This window comes from Aquarana catesbeiana, linkage group LG01, assembly GCF_042186555.1.
Source record: "Aquarana catesbeiana isolate 2022-GZ linkage group LG01, ASM4218655v1, whole genome shotgun sequence".
Taxonomy (NCBI): Eukaryota; Metazoa; Chordata; class Amphibia; order Anura; family Ranidae; genus Aquarana; species Aquarana catesbeiana.
In genome coordinates, this window is record NC_133324.1 from 318,140,810 (window position 1) to 318,164,221 (window position 23,412).

Below are 23,412 nucleotides of genomic sequence, written 5' to 3' on the forward strand. Positions count from 1 at the left end.
TGCACCCACCTGAACCCAGCACCTTGTATCTAGCACCCTCCAGAACCCTGCACTGTGTATGTAGCACCCTCCAAAACCCTGCACCCTTTATGTAGCACCCTCCTGGTATTTAATGACCCTTTAGGAACCTCCCACACGCAGTTTCTGTGGCACTCCCCCCCCCCCCAGAAAGGTGTGGGGCGTGGTTGAGTTCCTGCACCTTTTCTCCGAAAAAAATGCCCTGGGTGACACTATCAAGTAGAACTGTGGCTGGGAGTGGGGTGGGGGGGTGTGTGAGGCATGCGAGGCGCTAGCCTGTCCTGCTGTCACACCGCAGCAGGCTAGTGCGCATGCGCGGGGGGGGGGGGGGGGGGGTGACGACGACAGAAAGGTTAGACCCTCTCCAAAGTTTTATTGTTGTCTGTGTCCCTACTGGGGAGATTCACCGTTGTCCCTGAGATGGAAAGTAAGGAGAAATCCTACATTCTAGAGTTTTCATGGGGACAAGATGTGATGGGAAAACATGAAATATCTTCTCATGTCCAGAACGGGGAGTGAAGAGAAGTCTCGCAGCAGGACACAGACAGTAAAAAAAAAAAAAAATAACCTGACGAGTTTTAATTCTTTTCCTATTCAAAACTAAAAAGAAAGATATATATGGCTACACTTCAAATAGACCTACCATGCAAAGGTGACAGCCTAGATGGACTCTTACTAAGGCATATCTATTCTTGTATTACATCCCAGGAAACAATGTTGACAAGAAATATAATAAATCCCCTTACTGTCCAGACAACATAGACCTACACCCAAATTTACTGACACATCTAATTAGAGATCTTTTTGCAGACATTTAGCGTACCTGGTGTATGCAGTAACTGATTCTTTATGATTTCTCAGCTTCCCATGAGCTTCTCCTTGAAGAAAGTGAGCTGTGGAGGCCCATAAGACACAGTTTACCCATTCAATGTGAGATTTAGTCTCCTGACTGGCCTCTGCTTCCACCATGCTTGTAAGGCCAGCTATGATGTGACTGAGATTTTCCAACACTTCTTCACTTACTGTGATAGCATCCTGAAACTTCTCAGTTTCTAACAGAGCTGTGGTAGCTTCCAGGTAAATCAATGGAATTCTGGGTAGGGGAGCAGGGCTGGGATATATACTCTGAGAAAACAAAAAGGTTAAATCAGACATTTTCCAAAATTGCAGAATGTAAATGTATTACATCAACTCCCATTTGGGGGGAATAAACAGCGTTGTCCAAACACAAGCTTGCACAAAACTTCTAAACTGAAAACATGGAGTAGATGCTGCTCCTAACAAAAGTGGAGCAAGTGGTCTGTTCTCCGTTTTGTAGCTGTGACAGGCACAGCACAGAGGACAGAGAATGGAGAGAAGGAGCTGCAAACTCTGGTTGCTCTGTCGCCCCCACCCCCACTTAGCTCAGAGCAGAGGAGGCTGTTTAACCCTGTACTCTCTGCTTGTACTGTATAATCAATACACAGGCCGAGAGGAATGTGAGCGGTCTGCAGACAGCTCACATCCCACATGACAAGGTCACACCTGGCAGGAATCTGCGGTAGTTTTCTATATGGAAAACTGCAGCATTCCCTTTGTTAAGTGCAGACCTCCAGTTTAATTTTAGTTAATAGTTGGAGTAAAGGCATTTTTTTTTTAACAAACTTGTAATCATATCGGAGCTCTTAGCTATGAAAACGTTAAGGAAAAATACCCTTTTTTTTCAATACCTTTTTTTTATTATTATACAGGATTTATATAGCGCCAACAGTTTACGTATCCCTTTACAATTTGAGTTTAGACAGTACAAATACAATACACTTTAATACAACAGGAATCAGAGGGCCCTGCTCCTTAGAGCTTACAATCTTTCAAAAGAGGGAAGGTCAAGAGATACAAGAGGTAATAACTGTGGGCGATGTGCTGATTGAGAAGATAAATGTACAGTTTTAGGTGGGGGCCAGATAGGCTTCTCTGAAGAGATGAGTTTTCAGGAATCGTCTGAAAGTGGATAAAGTAGGAGAAAATCGGACAGATTGGGGTAGAGCATTCCAAAAGGATGGGAGAGGCTCTGGAGAAGTCCTGAAGGCGAGCATGGGATGAGGTGACAAGGGAGTTTGAGAGCAGGAGGTCTTTGGAGGAGCGACAAGAACGATTAGATTGGTATTTTGAGACTAGGTTAGAGATGTAGCTGGGGGCCAGGTTGTGGATGGCTTTGTAAGTTATAGTTAGTATCTTGAATTTAATTCGGTGACTGAGTGTCAGCCAATGGAGGGATTGGCAGAGGGGTATAGCAGATGCTGAGTGGTTTGTGAGGTGGATGAGCCTGGCAGCAGCGTTCAGGATGGACTGAAATGGGGATAGCCTATTTAGAGGTAAACCAATGAGGAGGGAGTTGCAGTAGTCGAGGCGGGAGATGACCAGGGAGTGGATTAGAAGCTTTTTGGTGACATTGGTTAGGAAGGGGCGTGTCTTGGAGATGTTGCAGAGGTTGAGGCGGCAAATTTTGGATAGCGATAGGATGTGGGGCCAAAAGGTTAGTTCAGAGTCTAGGATTACACCTAGGACCTTGGCGTGGGGGGACAAGTTGATATTGACAGAGAAATCAGGGGAAGCAGCAACTGAGGGAGGAAATATCATGAGCTCAGTTTTGGATAGGTTGAGTTTGAGGAAGTGATGTGACATCCAGGCTGATATGTCTGCTAGTAAGGTGGTAATGCGTGAGGAGACAGATGGAGAGAGAGATTTGGGTGTCATCAGCGTAGAGATGATATTTAAAGCCGTGGGAGGCAATCAACTGACCCAAGGAGGTGGTGTAGATTTATAAAAGGAGAGGTCCAAGAACAGAACCTTGGGGGACCTCAACGGAGAAAGGAAGAGGAGAGGAGGACGTAGAGTTGTAAGTGACACTGAAGGAGTGGTGGGAAAGGTAGGATGAGAACCAGCGAAGAGTACAGTCACGAAGACCAAAGGAGTGGAGTTTATTGAGGAGGAGAGGGTGGTCCACTGTGTCAAAGGCAGCAGAGAGATCCAGGAGAAGTAGTACAGAATAGTGTCCACTGGTTTTAGCCGTTAGTAGGTCATTTGAGAGTTTAAGGAGAGCAGTTTCCGTGGAGTGTTGAGGGTGAAATCCGGACTGAAGGAGATCAAGAAGTTTATTCATGGTCAGATGGTGGCTTAAATCGGTTGTAAACCAGTCTTTCGAGAAGTTTGGAGGAGAAGGCAAGTAAGGAGATGGGACGTAGGTTGTTAAGATTGGTGGGGTCCAGTGAGGGCTTTTTAAGTATGGGGGTGACTAGTGCATGTTTTAGAGAGTTTGGGAAGATGCCACAAGAGAGGGAGAGGTTGAAAATGTGAGTTAGAGAGTGTAGAGTTGAGTCAGAGGGTGAGCGTAGCATTTGCGAGGGAGCAGGATCCAGGGGGCAGGTGGTTAGATGAGTGTTAGATAAAAGTTTATCAACCTCATTAATAGTAGTAGGGTTGAATGAGGGAAGTAATGATTTTATCTGTGGACATGGGGTGTTGCATGGGGGAGGTTTTTGCGCATTGGAGATCTCCTCATGAATTGTATCAATCTTAGTTTTGAAGTGATTGGAGATCTCCTGGGCAGTGATATGACACAGTGCTTGTCCTGTGTCATTTGGCCCCCTGTAACACCTAAAAAACCTGGCTGATTCTACCAGTCCCCCCCCCCCCCCCCCCTCTGCTGAGACCAGACACCGTGGTCGGTTTACGTGCCTCTGTCATCAGCAGCCTGCTATCTGCTCTCCTCTCTGCTCCTGTGTTCTCCTCCTCCCCTCTATCCATGTGCGAGCCACCCCTCCTGCTTCTCTCATAACACTAACCTGTATACACCATCAGCACTGCCTCCTATTGCAGAGTCCCCCTCTGTGAATGATTTATAAATATAAATTGCGATCACATGACCAGCCAGCTCTCTCCTCCCCTCCTGACTGACATCAGCAGAGGAATCTCAGCCCTGCCTGCTGCATCTCTCAGAGGAGGAAAGGAGAAAGCTGGCCAGTCATGTGATCAAAATCTCAGCAGCGAAATGAGGTATTTGCAGCATTTATTTTTATAAATCACAAACAGAGGGGGATACAACAATAGGAGGCAGTGCTGATGGTCTACACAGGTTAGAGTGGCTTAACAACCACTTTAATATTTTTTAATGGAGAGAAAAGTGGGCCATTGCCAAAGAGCTCAGTAGCCTTTTTCCACTACTTACATCTGGCTGAGATTCCTGAAGTAATGCAGTCATCAGATCCATGTAATGTTCTGCTGCTTGTTCAGCGCTGCAAAGAGACAGATACAAAATAAATATTTTTACATTGGACATTTATTATCCATCAGCCAAGTGAAAACATTGCAAAATGACAGTTATACACAAGCAGTTAGTTAAAAAAAGAAAACATACAAATGAACATACTGTAGATGTGCGCGTTTGGGATAACCATGCATGAAATCGTAGATTGAGCTACACATATCAGGTAACTCCACATGCGGGAGTGAAAGCATTTATTCTTTGGCCATTATTTACAGTCAGTCCTAAACTAATTACCTGTAAGAGCTTCTAGAGCAGTGATATGCAATTAGCGGACCTCCAGCTGCTGCAAAACTACAAGTCCCATCATGCCTCTGCCTCTGGGTGTCATGCTTGCGGCTGTCAGAGTCTTGCTATGCCTCATGAGATTTGTAGTTCAGCAACAGCTGGAGGTCCGCTAATTGCATATCCCTGTTCTAGAGCATCACCTATGGAAAATTTTGTGTACCAAAAAATACCAAACCACTATTTTGTGAAAGTGAAACTGCAGCAGAGAATGATCAGGTCCCTTTTCGCTCCCAAGCAGAGCTGTGTAAAGCTCTAGTCTGGATGCCCAGAAGTAATAATTTGGCAGATAAGACAGCTCACATATGTATTTAATCTATTTGCCTGGTGTTCTAATTTATTTTTTAATAAGTCAATCAATGTGCAAAGTGCAGAAACCAGTAATGAGTCAGAAATTCAAAGAGCTTGGCCCCACTAATCAAAGCTGGAACTTGATAGATTGCTACTGACCTATTACCCTTTGCTTTGTTATTAAATCAACAGTGGAGTACTTTCTGTTGCTTTATGTGTGCAAGTGCTATGTAAGAAAAGTGAAGGATTGCTTTTATCTATAAAGTGCATAAATAATATCCAATTTCATAAACCCATAAATAAATAAAAATGTATAAACATATATACAAAAAAGATCAATCATAAATTGATAAACGTAAATAAGTAAATAGTCCCAAGAATTCATAAAGTTCATAGAAGTGAAAAATCAGTCTCATAGAAGTGCAGGGAAATAAAGTGCTTCACGTGTACATCAGAGAGAATCATGCAGATATTCTTGTGCTCCATTGATTAACAAACTGTGCTCCACCAAGAAAGATATCAAAAGCCTCTTACCAGATTCTAAGACTTAAGGGAAATTCTAAGGGAAGCAACAGAAATGTATTCAGATGCAAGAAGGTTGCATGCAAGGGTCTTTGGTAATATGTCAACCAGATCTGCTGGTGAGAAGTGGCAGCGCCCTCTAGTGCTTTAGCATGGTAAGCCTATATAGTCTGGTCTGCACAACATCACCACTACCTCCATTGCCCCAGTGATGATGTCCATTTGGACAAAACATGAAAGTGGAGTCCACAGCCGTGACTTCATCATGCCTGCCGGGCATGACGCTATATATGCAATTAGCTATTGTTACTTCTCGGTTTTGCGAGTAGATACCCTCTTTTTTAATAAATTGGTTTTAATACTGCAAAATGAACGATGCCCTTCCTTCTTGCATGTGAATATTTGGATTCATTTCTGTTGCAAGTGTACCACTTACTTTTTGGTGTTTGATGGCGGCTTGCGGAGGTACATAGTGGAGATGTATAGCTGCTAGTTGCGCTGGCTGGCTCTAGACCAGAATGAAGCTTGTCCCATCCATCCAACCGAGGAATTTCTCCATTAAGAGCAGTTAGACCTTCTTGTTAAAGAATCTGGTAAGAGGCTTTTGATATCCCTCTTGGGTGGAGCACAGCATGTTAATCACTGGAGCACAAGAATATCTGAATGATTCTCTCACATGAAGCACTTTATTTCCCTGCACTACTATGGGACTGATTTTTCACTTCTATGAACTTTATGAATTCTTGGGAGTATTTACTTATTTATTTACTCACTTACTTATCAATTTATGGGCTTATTTTTTTGTATTGTGTGTATATATATATTATATATATTTATGAATTCTTATTTATTTTTGGGTTTATGAAATTGGATATGAATTACTTATGCACTTTACAAATAGCGCAACACATTTTTTGGAGGTTATGAGAGATACAGTGAGTGCTGCTGTCTTCTATTGACATTAGTGTTTTTTGTTTATTATTGTTTTGCACACTTTAGGCCTCATGTACACTGCTGCTGGTAAATGGACGTTTAGGAGCAGTTGGGAGTCGTTTACAGTCATTTGTAGGCAGTTGAGTTTAGATAGAGGCATTTTTTGGAATGCAAAAAAATGCATTCAGAAGCTGAGTTTACAGGCATTTCAAGCGACAAACGCTTCTAAACGTGGTAACTCGCGTGTAGCCGCGTTTCGTTTACAGGCATTTTTTTTTTTAATAGCCAAAAATGAAAAACACATTTTTTTTTTAAACGCTTCTAAACGCAAGCGCTGCAAAACATAGCATGTAAACGCGGCAAAACGGAAGTTCTAAACGTGGGTTACTATCTGTCAAGTTAAATCGTTCAGGAGAGTTTGTAAAAACGTCCTGTGTACATGAAGCCTTAGCGCAAGATTACCTCTATTGTTACAGTTATACGTTACCTATTTCTTCTGAGGTAGCGATTTGCTATAAGATACTTCACCTCGTAGGCATTTGGTACATGGACATAGTGGCTCAAAATTGAGGCGTTCAGTAAAAGTTCAGTTCTGAACAGAAAAAAGGTGTTTATTGAGCTGGGGTCAACGCAATAATTTTCTAATTCCTGAAATACAAATAAATACTATTGTTATAGTGGAGTGATACAAAAAAAAACTAAAATTTTAAAACAAGACAAACTATAACAACATAGAAAGATGTTAAACAGCTCAAGCATCTGGACTATTTTTTAGATTTATTTCTGAAGGTCTGGGGGGGGGCTGAGCCTCGTGTCGGGTGTTTGGATGGTCAGTAGATGTGGTGGCAGGGGACAGCAGATGGACAGCAAGGTGTGAGTGAAAAGTGGGATACACTGTATTTGGGAAATAGTAAGGAAGATGTGGCAACAGAGAAAAATCACTTGAAGGACAGATTCACATTTAGTAAAAATATTAGCCTTCCTTCCTTAGCCCTCTAACCTAGGAAACTCCCACCCAGCTGCTCACTTACATAAGCATGACAATTGTGGCTCCTTCTGCTGTTTACCTCTGGGCCAAAATCTTCTTTAGCGCTTCCTCAGCCATACGCTAAAATTAAAGATGCTTCTATTCAAGTCTGTAGGGGCTCAATGCACAGGTGCTGGAGGAGAGAAGCAACCGAGGAGGTTGCTAATGTCATGCTGAAGTAAGAAAGAACCTGGGAGGAGGAGTTTCTAGATCAGGTGGCCAATTTTACCAAAAGTGAATAAGTCCTTTAATCTGTTTAAGCCAAGAAAACAGATATGTGCTTTCTTCTGAGGCACCACATACATGTACTTTGCGTCTGTGCTGATAGCATGCTCCACAGTGCACGGCCAGCAAACTAATCGGAAACTGAGAGGACTGAACCACTCCTGTGCTGTTTTTTTTGCTCAGAATGCAGAAAAAGATACATTGTATATTTATCTCCAAGTCAGAGGACAACAGTGTAAAAAAAAAAGTGTGGGCAAAAAAATAAATAAATCAAAAAACCAAGACAAAATGGCTAGATTAGGGCTGATCTAGGTTAGTGTCAGTAAAAGTTGGAGTCATGGTCAGTTTTTTTTTTTTTTTTTAAGGTACGAATAAAGTCAAACTCCAACTCTGCAACCAAGTGGGCCCAAATAAACTATTTCTTTCACTGAGAAATGGGTAGTCCCAGTACAAATTATACAGCGCTAACGGTAACCACATTTCTTAGTGAAGGAAATAGTTCATTTGGGCCTACAGTTTTCCTAATACAGTTGCAAATCTGGGTTCAGGCGTTGAGATTTGTTTTACCTTTAGGCAAGAAGGGGTTAAAGTGACCCTGTCGCTATAGGGTCTAAATGAAGCTAAAACCACTCCATAAAAGGAGATGTCTTAGTGGTTCATGTCTTAAAAATCTGCCAGGTAGCAGATCCCAGATCTAACACTTCCAACACCACATGTACGGTGGTTCCTCTGGCAGGTTCCTATGTCCCTACAGTACCATACGCATGAGGCAAGTATACAGCATCTCTATTTAGGGTGGGTATAATTTAATCCGGAATGTTACATCTATGACCAGCAGTAGTAAAAGGTAATATAATGGGGTGGATAAATAAATATGAGTATGGAAATAAGGACTTCTAATACAGTAAAAACAGACGAAACTAAAGCAAAACAATGTTTTTTAAAATGAACAAATGGATAAATAGTAAATACGTTCACTACAGACAAACGATATATATTTTGCCGACTATTAATAAAAAGGATCCTAGGTGGCATTACATATATAAAAAAAATATATATTTATGCCGACTACTTAATAAAAGGCTCCCAGGTGGCATTCTGTACAGAGATAAAGAATTATGAAACTCATTGCAATCCACACAAACCCATGTTCCATTATGTGTTTTCTGCATATTTACCGTATGAAGTAGAGTAAGAGCCTCCAGTTCAGATTCCATCCTATTCATGTCACTGTACAGGCAGGATGTGTGGTACAGGGCTGGGAGACAGTGAAAATCCACACTCAGAGCCTGCTTCCAGAACTGCAGGGCTGTCTGTGGCTTTGCCTAGAGTAAACAAATGACCTCCGATGAGTGCCAAGCCTTTTCACATCATTAATATTAAATTGGAACTTCTCTCTCAATCAACATTGACTATTTATAACTGTTATGCTGCTAGCATTAGTAAATAGATAGTAAAGTATATCATTTTTTTTTTTTTTTCATTTCTTCAGTTACTTTCTGGATTCCATGCCTAGGCAAATAATGTAATATATCCCAGGAGTCTTCAGGAGGGGAGTAAGGGCTTTCTCAGCTAAGCGCACCCATCTGCCTGTACGCATGTGAAGGGCAGATGCATTCCAGGAAGTAAATGTTACATGAATCATCTGCACTTACTTAAGGTGGCCATGGCCAGAAATGCTAAGTAAATTCTAAGCAAAATAAAGCAAAGAGATATGTATGGATGGGGAATTTGGCTTTGAATATCAAAAATTAATAAAATAGCATTTTTGGTTTGTGGTGCTCAGATGCAGTGTAGTTCCTCTATAAGTTTAAAGTGCAATGACTCTAGGCAAATAAACAGATTCCACTTTACTGAAGCCCAACTAGTATCACATGAATGCTCATTTGTTGCTATCCTTTGCTCCTTGCAATATTCTATAGAATAAGCCCAATTTTTCAATGACTTTCACCCAGCCTTGGAAATCATGACTGTCCATACTAGGAAGCTTTGCACTAAAATTAGAAACAATTAGAATGAGAGCCAACAATGAACTATTATAAAGCTATGTTCACACCGCTTCCTTAGCAAAGCTGCCACACCCATAAGATTGTTTTAGATATAGAGAATTTTAGTGCCTCCATCAATGACACTGTCTAGACCCATGACAAGTTTTTATTTATTTTTTTTTAACACTTTTTCTAACGAATGTGCATTACTCCCATGCCAATTTTAGACCTTTCCAAACACCCAAAACACCTCTTTATCCAAGCTTGCCAAACTACAGGCCACCAGCTGTTTAAAGGTGCGGTAAATAGCAGTTGCTGCCACAGGTGGAAATGTATGCATGATTTAAAGTGAACCTGTGCTTTGCCCCCTCAGTTTAATCTGACCATTGGAAAGGAAGAGAAATACCCAGTACATTTGGTTATGGGGAAATGTGGCTTATTTTCCTTCCTACATTGTAGCCCTATTTGCTTGCCAACTGGTCCATTAGGCACCAGCTTAACAAGGGGGTGGAGAGACCTCAGCCTTGTATAAGCTGAAATTAGGATCAACTTGGAGCTTACACAGTGCTTCTTCTCAGTGCTCAACTTGGTGAATGGAATTGTGGGGGAGTGAATGGAAGACAAGTATAAGCTGCTCAGGGGCAAGCTTTAAAAATTGAACCGGTTTCTGTTACTCTCTATGCTTTCTTCAAGTTTTTTTTGTAACAGGCTTACATGGCCAGACTTAGTCTTTCTAATAATAAAGTGGTTGTAAAAGGCAGAAACTTTTACGTGCAGCCCCCCCCCCAAAAAAAATACTTACCTGGCCCCGATCTTGATCCAGCGCTGCTCTCTCTCTTCCTTCTGGACTCCTGATGTTGTCAATCAAAACCAGTGACAAAGGAGCAAGCCGAGCTGCACTCTGTGTGTCAATAGACGCAGACAATGCGGCTCAAGATCGAGCGGTTTGCTATGGGGACACTTGAAAGGCAGTAGTAGCCAAAAGCGCTGGAGGGGGACCTCAGAAGAGGAGAATCAGAGCTGTAGATTTTTACCTTCAGATTTACCAAAACCATAGAATATGAGGTCAAACCTTAAGGCTGCTTTCACACGCGCTATAGCGCTAAAAATAGCACATGTAAAGCGTCTCCCTTGTCACTCCAGTGCGAAAGCCCGAGTGCCTTTACACTGGAGCAGTGTACTGGAAGGACGCTAAAAAAAGTCCTGCAAGCGGCATCTTTGAGGCGCTCTAGGAGCAGTGTTATACACCACTCCTAAAGCGCCCCTGCCCATTGAAATCAATGGGCAGCGCCGCTTCGCGGGTGCTTTTAACCCTTCTTCGGCCGTCAGCAGTGGGTTAAAAGCGCCGCGCTAGCAGCCCGAAAGTAAAGCGCCGCTAAAAATAGCGGCTATTTACCACTGACGCCCGTCTGCCACAGTGTGAAAGTGCCCTTAGAGTTTCAATTTGTATGCAATCAGGCAGGCCCTTGCACTACATGGTTTTGGTAAATCAGACAACAAAAGTTGTATAGTGTGTATGGGGTCTTAGACTTCCTCATAATGGCCACAACAGATGTGACTGTAGACCTATGAACTTAGAGAGTAACTCCACTTTTGTTGAGAAAAAAAACATTCAGCTGAAAAAGCATAGCAAAAGCATTGCACAGGGCAGGTAAGTATAACACACAAGAAATATTAGGGTTTGATGTATTTTAAATGGATTGGAATGTTGGACTGAGCTCTCAGCTCATTAACTTTCAAAAGAGAGAGTCAGGACTGTGTGAACGTGAAATCAAACTCTGAAATCAGCTTTGTAGAGGGGTTCTTCATAAAAGTTCTGTCAGAGATAAGCTGGCCATAAAGGGTTTATTCAGTCTGCCCATACATGGTTCAAATTTTCCGGTTCCTGCTGAACCAGCCGAGATTTGAACCATATATGGGCAGGCTGAATGTACCCAAGTTGATCAATCAACTTGGGTACAACCAGCCTGTTAGATTTTAGATGCGATTACTGCCAGCAACTATCATAGCCACCAGCAATAATCACTGTTCTCCCGCGGGACGGCTTCCCCCGCCCTTCCGGCCGGGAGAACATAATATCTTTGTGGGAGGGATTCCCCCATAAACACCGACTGTGGTTGCGGGAAAGAATCGCTCCATTTATAGCCGGCATTAGTTCTCAAAATATTATTGACAGTAATTACCCTAACAAGCAATTCAAGTAAGTACAGCCAATTTTAGAACTAGGTCCTACACCCTTTAATGAAATTTACGACTAAATTAGCACCCATTTGTTAGCTGAAACTGTTAGCTTTATTTTTCAAAGCAGCTTGCATGCACTTAACGTGGTAAAAATGTTTTTGATGCTTGGTGAATACTACAACCAGAAATCCACAGCCATTTGGAGTTACCGTATATATGCTTTTTCTGAAAATTTGACAAAAGCATACTTGTGCCAATATACAACAAAATTTCACTACGTTATACCATCTTGTAGAAGGACCATCCAAGACAGGTGTAGATTTCAGACAATATTTTGCTAGTACACAAGCTGCTGGCAGCTTCTTGTAAGAGGTCCACTGCCTGAGGGAAATCCTTAGCATCCATTGAAGCCAAACCTAGCAGAGAATTAAGTTTAGACCACGCTTCGAAAGAAAACTGCATAAAAAACAAAGTCAGCACTCCATATTTAGCTCAGCAATAATATTGGATCCACAACTAAAGCAAAACTACTCTTAAATCGTTGGGCAAACCAAAATAAATAAATCCGCTATAGGTGGAACCTGATGGGCTTAAAACTCAAAACCCTAGCTTCTTTTTCAACTTACATACTTCAAAAACAACATTTCCTGACACCTTTGCATTTTCCAACTCCTGCTGCATTCTTCATAAAAAAGTATAAAATTAAATATATAAAAGTAAAAGTTAAGCTGGATACACACTATACAATGTTCTGAAGATTTTTTCCTTCAGATTTACCAAAACCATATAATATGAAGTCAAACCTTAAGGCTACTTTCACACTGAGGCGCTTTACAAGCACTATAGCACTAAAAATAGCACCTGTAAGGCGCCTCTCCTGTCACTCCAGTGTGAAAGCCTGAGTGCTTTCACACTGGAGCGGTGCACTGGAAGGATGCTAAAAAAGTCCTGCAAGCAGCATCTTTGAGGCGCTCTAGGAGCACCCCTGCCCATTAAAATCAAATGTGCAGCCCAGCTGCGCAGGCGCTTTTAACCCTTCTTTGGCCGTTGGGGGTTAAAAGCGGCCTGCTAGCGGCCTAAAAGACTGTAAAGCGCCGCTAAAAATAGCAGCGATTTACCGTTGACGCCCGCTCGCGTGTGATATTGCCCTTACAGTTTCAATTTGTATACAATCAGGCAGGCCCTTGCACTGCATTGTTTTGGTAAATCTAAAGGAAATCAGACAACAAAAGTTGTATAGTGTGTATGGGGTCTTAGATTTCCTCATAATGGCCACAACAGATGTGCAGACCTATGAACTTAAAGAGTAACTCCACTTTTAATGAGAAAAAAAACAACATTCCCCTCTTGGTGATCTATGTACATTCCAAGGATTTTAACAAACTTTGCTGCAGATTCCTAACTTTTGTTGTTCTGAAGAAATCCCTGTTTGTCTGTGTCCATGTGTAAAGTGAATCTAATGGGAGTGGTTTCATAATTATCAATCATCTGTGCACCTGCAGGGCTCGAATGAGGAAAATTGCAGGGTCTGCATCCCTTTCGAGATGATTCCCTATTGGAAGTATCTCACAAAGAAATGACATTTTTGTTGCAGGGGATGCCTGAAATCTGACTTAGTGCAGATTTTTGGGAAAATCAGTGAGCCAATCACACCAGCAGGAAATGTTTCTGGTGGTGTTCTGTACAGCTCCAGGTAGCCATATTGCATTTTACAGAAAATTACAGAGCTGCAGATTGAAAAGGGAAGGCAATTTTTAATAACATTCAATTACAATATGACTTGTGTCACAACTGTATATGCTATTTATTTTTGCCATTTTTTTCCCACAAAAGAGGAGTTACCCTTTAAAGCGCAGGGGCCTCACCAACATACTCCCTGAGAGACTGAGAGACATAACAAAATATCAGGTGGTTTAATTCTCTAACATGAACCAGAATATAAAAATACAAGTTTTAGGGGAATTAACACAGTAAACACGGTTTCTGTATATGCTCCTAAATGGGAAGCATACTTTGGCAATTAGTATGAGTTTTTTTTCAAAGTCAAGGGTGGGAGTATGACAATCATGCAGATGGAGGTAGAAACTGGAGTTCACCAATGGCACTTTAGTTCTGTCAAAAAAGCTGCCCCCCTGAAGAAAAGGCTGGATAGGGCCCATCTCACCCCTATTTAAAGGCTAACAAGTGCAGTAATCAGCACTCTCGTAGTCCGTTGACACTTTCAGCTCTCTAACTGAAAGCCTGTACACAGGTACAGGCAGGGAGATGAAGGAAGAGTTTGCAGGATCCCAAAATTGCATCTGCAATTCAATAATTGCGACTGCAAAACTTTGCAGGTTCCTGTGAAGATAAAAAATTAATTTCCCTGCCAAAATATGTGCAATTATTATGTCTTTCTTAAAGGAGAACCAGGCCTTTAAAGTATTACTTTAGGAAATTTAAAAGAACTGGTTGCAAAACTGGCTCATGGCCTACTCTACAAAGTTATAAAGCCATAATTTAATTTGTAATTTACACCAGAAGAAACATAAATGAAAAACTGGTTCCTGTACATCAATGCATTTTTACTCATGTAGACCAGTGGTTCTCAGCCCGTTCCTCGAGTACCCCCCAACAGGCCATGTTTGCAGGTTTTCCTTGATCTTGCACAGGTGCTTTAACCACTTAACAACCGGCCCATAGCCGAATGACGGCTGCAGGGCGTTTGCTTAACTCCGAGAGGGCGTACTATGACGTCCTCCCAGAATTCCCCTCTCGCGCGCCCCCTGGGGCGCGCACCCGAACACATCCGCTGTGGGCTGGATGTGTAGTGCCCACAGCGCTAACCAGTGACATCCAGCCATCCATCCATAATGCTCTGCAGTGCTGTGCAATACTCTGCAATGCCCCCCGCAATACTCTGCAATGCCCCCCGCAATACTCTGCAATGCCCCCCCCCGCAATACTCTGCAATGCCCCCCCCCCCCGCAATACTCTGCAATGCCCCCCCCCCCGCAATACTCTGCAATGCCCCCCCCCCCGCAATACTCTGCAATGCCCCCCCCCGCAATACTCTGCAATGCCCCCCGCAGTACTCTGCAATGCCCCCGCAATACTGTGCAATGCCCCCGCAATACCCTGCAATACCCCGTAATACACTGCAATACCCCGCAGTACACCGCAATACTCTCCAATATCCCGCAATACCCCGCAGTACTCTGCAATACCCCGCAGTACTCTGCAATACCCCGCAGTACTCTGCAATACCCCGCAGTACTCTGCAATACCCCGCAGTACTCTGCAATACCCCGCAGTACTCTGCAATACCCCGCAGTACTCTGCAATACCCCGCAGTACTCTGCAATACCCCGCAGTACTCTGCAATACCCTGCAGTACCCCGCCATACTCAGCCATACCCTGCAATACCCTGCCATACTCAGCCATACCGAGCCATGCTCGGCCTCTGTATGTGGCCAGGCTGTGGAAGTCTCACACATGGGGTATCACCGTACTCAGGAGGAGTAGGAGAATCTATTTTGGGGTGTCATTTTTGGTATGTACATGCTATGTGTTAGAAATATTGTATAAATGGACAACTTTGTGTTAAAAGAAAAAAATGTGCTTTAACCACTTCCCGCCCGCCGGCTGTCATACAACTTCCTTGATTTTGTGCGGGGATATCTAAATGATGGGTGCAGCTACAGGCATCATTCAGATATCAGCTTTTTCAGCCGGCGATTCAAACTAAAATAAATAAAGTAAAATGAACAATAAAAAATAAAAATGTTTTCTAAAGCGCCCTGTCCCCGTGTGCTCGCATGCAGAAACGAACGCATACGTAAGTCCCGCCCACATATGAAAACGGTGTTCAAACCACACATGTGAGGTATCGCTGCGATCGGTAGAGCGAGAGCAATAATTTTGGCCCTAGACCTCCTCTGTAACTCAAAACATGTAACCAGTAAAATATTTTAAAGCGTCACCTATAGGGATTTTTGAGTAGCGAAGTTTGGCGCCATTCCACAAGCGCGTGCAATTTTGAAAGGTGACATGTTGGGTATCTATTTACTCGGCGTAACTTCATCTTTCACATTATGCAAAAACATTGGGCTAACTTTACTGTTTTGTTTTTTTTTTTTTAAGCACAAAACAGTTTTTTTTTACAAAAAAAAGTGTTAAAAAAATTGCTGCGCAAATACCGTGCGAGATAAAAAGTTGCAATGACCACCATTGTATTCTCCAAGGTCTTTGCTAAAAAAACATATATAATGTTTTGGGATTCTATGTAATTTTCTAGCTAATAAATGATTTTTACATGTAGGAGAGAAATGTCAGAATTGGCCTGGAATCTCCAGAACGCCTGAAGGTGCTCCCCTGCATGTTGGGCCTCTGTATGTGGCCACGCTGTGTAAAAGTCTCACACATGTGGTATCACCATACTCGGGAGTAATAGCAGAATGTGTTTTGGGGTGTAATTTGTGGTATGCATATGCTGTGTGTGAGAAATAACCTGCTAATATGACAATTTTGTGAAGAAAAAAAAATAAAATAAAAAAAAAAAAAAACTTGATTTTGCAAAGAATTGTGGGAAAAAATTACAACTTCCAAAAACTCACCATGCATCTTTCTAAATACCTTGGAATGTCTTCTTTCCAAAAAGGGGTCATTTGGGGGGTATTTGTACTTTTCTGGCATGTTAGGGCCTCAAGAAATTAGATAGGCCGTCAGTACTTCAGGTGTGATTAATTTTCACATATTGGCACCATAGCTTTTGGACTCTCTAACTTTCACAAAGACCAAATAATATCCACCGATTTGGGTTATTTTTACCAAAGATATGTAGCGGTATAAATTTTGGACAAAATATATGAAGAAAAATTACTAATTTGCAAAATTTTATAACAAAAATGAAGAAAAATTCATTTTTTCTGTCTTTTTTCTTTTATAGCGCAAAAAATAAAGAACCCAGCGGTGATTAAATACCACCAAAAGAAAGCTCTATTTGTGTGAAAAAAGGGACAAAAATTTCATATAGGTACAGTGTTGCATGACTGAGTAATTGTCATTCAAAATGTGAGAGCACCGAAAGCTGAAAATTGGTCTGGTTAGGAAGGGGGTTTAAGTGCCCAGTTGTCAAGTGGTTAAATCAGAGTCAATGGCTTGGTATTTCGGACAGCTATTTTATCTAAGAGAAATTCCCAAAACATGGCCTGTTGGGGGTAATTGGAAGATCTAAGAGCACATGCACAAGTCTCATTTAACAGTATGACACCGCATGGTTTCTATTCAGTATCATAACAAAGACCAAAAGTCAAGTATTGGTGTTACAAAATATTTAAAGACAGCAAATGCATGCTTGAATATTGTCCGTCATAACACCACCACAGATATTGCTTAACAGGATGAGTTACCTTGCAGAAAAGCAGCTGAGGTATAGAGAATATCTTTTAAATGGCAGGCACCCTCCAGAGTGTGAATTTCCTCCTCTGCCTGATGAGGAACTTTCCATGCCTTGATCAACTCTAGCAAGGTGTATTTTCTACAAGAAAAAGTAGGAGCCTGTGGGAAAAAATAAGTCCATCACCAGTCCATTGCTATTGTCACCATTCAAATGAGATGCTTTTATCAATAGTTGAGCAACTTGCATCAAAGGGGGTGGTAAACCCTCGTTTAAAAAAAAACAAAAAACAAAACAAAAAAAAACAAACAAACAAGTCATACTTGCCTCCACTGTGCAGTTCGTTTTGCACAGAGTGGCCCCCGGTCCTCCTCTTCTGCTGTCCGTCAGCAGTGCTGGTGGCTCCTCCCCACATCGAGTGTCCACGTTGTAGAAGCGCTCTCCTTGGTGGACACCCGTGCGGGTGCGCTCCCGAGTCCCGCATCTGTGTCCATTCACACAGGATGTGTGCGTCATTGGATTTAATTGACAGCAGCGGGAGCCAATGGCTGCGCTGCTATCAATCTATCAAATCAGGATATGAGACACCAGCTAGAGCTGGTGTGCTCGTTCACGGCCGGAGAAAGATTGGGGTCAGGTAAGTAAAGTGGGGACTTGGGGGGGCTGCAGCACCACAGAAGGTTTTCCACCTGGTGAAAAACCATGAGGGTTTACAACCCCTTTAAAATACTAAGTTTTCATTCAACATCTGGATGCCGATTTTACTTTTTCTTGCACGTAGGTGTCTTATTGACATTAGCATTATTTTCATGAATTTGTCAGGAATATGATGTCATATTGAGCTAAGGGACTCTGGATGCTAATGGCTACCTTGCTTTATATATGTTGTATAAATGTATTTGGAGTCATTAGGTCACCCTGGTGAAAAGGACCTGCGAAGCCCCGAAACATTGGCACTTGGACCTGTGTCATTATGTGTCAACAATACATCTTTAAAAATGCATCACCAAAGTACTGGTGACCTCTTACATTTTACTATTGGACTTTTGTAACATCATCTGTTGAAGTCAATACACGCAACCACTTTAATTATACTTGGTCTTAGAACTGTGCAGCTCTACAATAGCTTTGATTCGCAGAGGTAAACCTACCTAGAGCAGTAACTTGCTTTTACATCATATAGCAGACAAAGAGGTGTTCAGAATTTTCAGAATTCATTCGCATATTCAATGCAGGTCAGCGACTCAATAGGTAGCAAACGCCCATTATTCTATCCTCATACGTCCGCTTTAAACATACTAGTTATTTCAACAAATATTGTATGGATGATTCACATAGCAGGTTAATGAACTTATAAACAGCCATGGGGACCATGGGAAGAGATAACCCCAAGTAAATAGAAAACACACATGCTGTGTTTTAAGGTAAAAATACCATTTAAATTTGAAGCCAGGTAAATGGCTAAATACAAAAAATAAATCCATACAGTGCCTTGAGAAAGTATTCACCCCCCTTAGTGTCTTTCTTGTTTTGTTGCATTACAACCTGGAATTAAAATGCTTTTTTTTTTTGCGGCTTTGTGCCATATGATGTACACAATATGCTTATGACTTTGAAGACGCAAAGTTTTTTTTTGTTGTGACACAAACAATAAATAAGACAGTAAAAGTGTGCATAAGTATCCACCCCCTTTGCTATGAAACCCCTAAGTAAGATGTGGTCAAACCACCTAACTTTAAAAGTCCCATAGTTAAAATGATTACATAAGGTCCACCTGTATGCAATCAGTGTCATGTGATCTGTCATATGTCAATATAAATACAATTCACCTGTTCTGAAAGACCCCCTGAGTGCACCACTAAGAAAGCAACACGAAAACAAAGAAAAAATAAGAATACACATTTAGAGTTCATCAAGCAGCATGTAGCCGACTCTCCAAACACACAGAAGTAGGTTCTCTGGTCAGATGACACTAAAATTTTACTTTTTGGCCATCATGGGAAATGCTATGTGTGACACAAACTCAACACTTTTCATCACCCTGAGAACACCAACCCCACAATGAAGCATGGTGGAGGCAGCATCATGTTGGAGATGGTTTTCATCGGCAGGGACTGAAAAACTGGTCACAATGGCAAAAAATACACTGCAATTTTTGAAGAAAACCTGTTTCAGTCTGTCAGGGATTTGAATGTGGGACAAAGGTTCACCTTCGAGCAGGACAATGGCCCTAAACATACTGCTAAAGCTACTATGGTTTAAAAGGGAAACAATTAAAATGGCCTAGTCAAAGTCTAGACCTAAATATTACTGAGAATCTGTTGACTTGAAAACTGCTGTACACCAACACAAACCGTTTAACTTGAAGGAGCTGGAGTACTTTTGCCCTGATGAATGGGCAACAATCTCAGTGGCTAGATGTGCTAATAAGCTAAAAAAGACAAAACACATTTGCATGTAGCACGCCTGATTGGCTCCCAGTCCTGCCCTTCATACACTGCTGTACAGAGGATTACAAAAAGCTAACACCAAGCCAAATTTTGGTACTTACACTAGTTTAATAAAATTATTTCTCCTTCTGGACTGCACAAGTAGTGGTGATCTATAGCCCACGAGGGAAAACTAGGCAGGGCTGACAGCGCAGCTTGGGATTTTCGTGCAGCAGAGGCAATATGTTGTCAGCTAAAACAAGATGATAGGAGCTCAATGCATTTATTCCAGAATCAATAGGTAAATGGGGGGGGGGGGGGGGGGGGGGAGTAAATGTTTTGCAGAAATGTTTTGAATATGTTTTTCTTTTGCCCAAACATACACTTTAAGTCACTAGAGCACCCTGAAACAATGGTGCAATACAATATACCGTATAACTGAGACATACTCTGACGTGATAGAAACATACCTGGTTCAAAAGGTGAAATAAGTTAATGATAGGCTCCAGCTGATTTTCTGCCAGCCACAAGGCACCTTGCAATCCAGCTAATCTGTTCAGAGCAGAGTATGTTTCCTGAGAATGCACTGCATTGAGGACCTTCTTCCATAGCTCTGTGATGGTTGTGTCACTCATATCACTCTGGCTACTAGGCAAAAGAACTGTCAGCAAAATAAATTATAGTTATGCAGCAGGATTTAAAGTCAGATGCTGACAATTATAAAACAGTTTATAGAGGCAAGTCATTTATTTGGGTTACATGGGGCTTTTGTATTTCTGCTGTGACAAACTACAGACAGTTAAACGTCACAGCACTGTGTCAACCTAATTTTTCCTCAAATTCTTAAATCAGAGAACCCTAAAGGCACAAATAACAACATTGCTCCGTTTAACCAATACAGTGCATAAAGCCACAGAGAAAAAAAAAATCTGGAAACACCGGGGACACGGCTCCTTTCTCAAAGTCTGAAGAAGAACCAGGGTGCAGGGCAGGGGGATATAGACATCCAACACTACCAAAAATGTTGAATGTCAAACACACTGAGGGGGGCGGCAATGCTGGAACAAGAGGGGTGGAGAGAAGATACTGCCCATCAGAGAGGCTAGTATTAAACCTGTTCTCTTGCATGGAAGTGCCGTTTTGATCTCTATTTTACTTCAGAGTAAAACACACAAAATAGAGTGCACTGAATAACAGATTTACATTTTAAAAAGAAAAACAAATGCACTTTCATTAAGCCCCCGTTCACACAGGTGTGACTTGTCATGCAGTTTGACAGGTCCAACTCTGACCGATTTGAAGAAAAAGTTTCTGTACTATTTTTTTGTGATTTCAGGTGCGACTTGCAAAGACCTCTGTGCGTGAAGTCCCACAGATGTCAGCCAAGTCGCAGCTGAAGTTGCACTGATCTGCAGCTTTGAAATCGTGCAACTTCAAGTGAAGTCGCACGATTTCAAAGTTGGATTCAGTGTGAACGGAGATAAATTAAATAAGTAAATCCCTTGCATACAGAGAATGAGACAAGATTTCCTCCACAGCGATGGAAACACTCCTCTTGTTTTGGCACTATATGAGAGTCATAAGATACATCATATATGGCACTCTTGGAGTGTATGGCCCCAGGACCACTAACAGCAAGTCTGTGGGGTCTATTAACAGACCACGCAATCCCCACTGGCTTTGCTTCCTTTCCTCAGGGGCCAACAGAAGTTTCTCATAAGCCTATCTTTTACCTTTTGATGTAAGTTCAGTGTTTTTTTACATTTCCTATTAAAAGTGACCATCTGCACAATCAGTGCATTTTATTTATTGTGCTTTAGCCAAGACATGTTAGCCGACATATTTCTCACATGACAGGTTTCCTTTTACCTTACCCTGACACGTAACCCTTAACCTCACAGTGAAAAGTAACCATTCACATATTCAATTTTTAAAACATAACCTAACATTTATTCTGAATTTTAAAGCTAACCCTTAAATCTCTAATGTTATGTTACCCCTACAATCCATATGTACCTTGTCATGGTCAAAATGATTGGGCTATCCTGCTCCCAGTCCCTGTGCTAAAAATTACTTAGGTCAAAATGCCAGGACCAGAAGTCAATTTGTTTTTTCTCAAAAGGTATCTTAGGAGAAGGCTAACATACTGCCAGCAAAAGAAAGCAATGCTAATCAATGCTCCAAATGAATATAACTACTGTATGATACAACAGATAAGGCACAGAAATAGTAGATTACTGAGTATGTACATCAAAGTGACAACATACAAAGTTGGTCCTATAAGTGAAGAGCTACACACATTTGAGTGTCAGATATTAAAATAAGGCTTCTAGGTAAATGGAATGTGCATATGTATTGTATGTTGTTTAAGATTTTTAAGATAGAAAAGAAACAAGTGAAAAGTTAAAATTGTCAAAAAATATTTAGCTACACAAGTTCAATTTTTTGGTGGCGTTTAAGAAATATGAAACCAGATCTACACATTTTCTTTGAAAGCAAAATGCTGTATTCAAAACTGCACAATTCTTATGACCAAGTATCATCTACTAGCTACAGGCAGCTACGATTCCTAACCTCTGTACAGGGCATTCTTCAGTTGCTCTTGATGTTCACACAGAAATCCACCAGTTATATTAACGTGAATTAACAAAGTGTTGTACACAACTGTTAGCTCCAAGGGAAGGCTGTTGACAGTGGATGGTAAACCTGTAATCATAGAATAAGTATTATAAAGTACATTTAAAAGAGAAGATTGTGAATAAAAAAAACTAACAAACATACTAACCAATCAAGTATTTACACATTCTTTACAAACAGCTTCAAAACAAGCTCTTACCTGTGAAGTTGCAGTCACAGTGGAGATATTAATCCTCAGAGTTCATAGCACTGAAATTGTTCTCTCTGAAGGTCAGCTTCCCCCACCCAGCAGTGACTGAGCCTTCTTATCTTTATTGTAAGCAAACAGCACGTGGCCTGGCAAAGAGATGAGCAGTTTCTGCTGTGAACTTTGAGGATAAATAGCTTCACAGTACTTGCAGCCAGAAAGGTCAGTGAGAACTTTTCAAAGCTCATTTACTGCTTGTTAAGAATTTTTAAATATTCAAACGTCCACAGCCTTGAGCCCAGGTTCACATTGAGGATGGGTTTGAAATTGTGCGAGTTCAGCTGAACTCGCACGATTTCAAACCGGCAATGCAGTCAGACTTCGGGAGCGATTTGACAGAATCTGTGCGGGTTCCTGCACAGATGTCTATTCAAATCATCCCCGAAGTCACCAAAACTGGTACAGGAACTACTTTTGGGAACCGGTGCAGCGCCGGCAATAGCCGCCAAACTGGCATGTAATTTGACATGTCAGATCGCATGCCAAATCAGCCCAATGTGAACGTGGGCTGAAACGGTTTCACTTTAAAGGCTAAGTTCGATTCACCTTTTGGAGCATGTTACACCCATATTTGGGGTGTAACATGCTCTAGCACATTCCCTCCCCCTGAGAGCAGGCGGGGGTTCCTCTCCCCTGCAGCCGCTCTCACATTTCAAAATCAGCACTTATGTGCAGCGCTCCACTCAGAGCCGTGTCACTCACTTACAACAATCTGTGAAGTAATAAACTACAAGTCCTGTCTGCGACCACAGCAGACAGCTTGTAGTTCTCAGGAAACTGCGAGGGCACTGATAAAAAATTACCAAAGTTCCTCTTTAAATAAGTGACTAAGCTAACAATAGTGCTTATGTAGTGCCTTCATAAGGTTAGGCTAAATTTAGGGGGTTTTTTTGCCTTCACTGCAGTCAGTGGACCAGCGATCTGTCGTTTTTGGTCTGGGAAGGATTT

General features: G+C 41.7%; 1 protein-coding gene across 4 annotated transcripts in view; it reads right to left on the bottom strand.

The window, feature by feature from the left end:
- FANCG (FA complementation group G) overlaps positions 1-23,412 on the bottom strand; it is a 48,801-nt gene that overhangs the window by 14,272 nt on the left and 11,117 nt on the right. For all 4 annotated transcript variants that reach the window (XM_073629931.1, XM_073629904.1, XM_073629912.1 and 1 more), the window contains 8 exons: positions 22,155-22,286; positions 20,051-20,241; positions 17,165-17,312; positions 12,059-12,189; positions 8,783-8,929; positions 6,840-7,000; positions 4,226-4,292; positions 842-1,143 (listed from right to left, as the gene is read on the bottom strand). In XM_073629931.1, the coding sequence (XP_073486032.1) occupies positions 842-1,143; positions 4,226-4,292; positions 6,840-7,000; positions 8,783-8,929; positions 12,059-12,189; positions 17,165-17,312; positions 20,051-20,241; positions 22,155-22,286 (1,279 nt within the window). The remainder of the gene's footprint in view (positions 1-841; positions 1,144-4,225; positions 4,293-6,839; positions 7,001-8,782; positions 8,930-12,058; positions 12,190-17,164; positions 17,313-20,050; positions 20,242-22,154; positions 22,287-23,412) is intronic.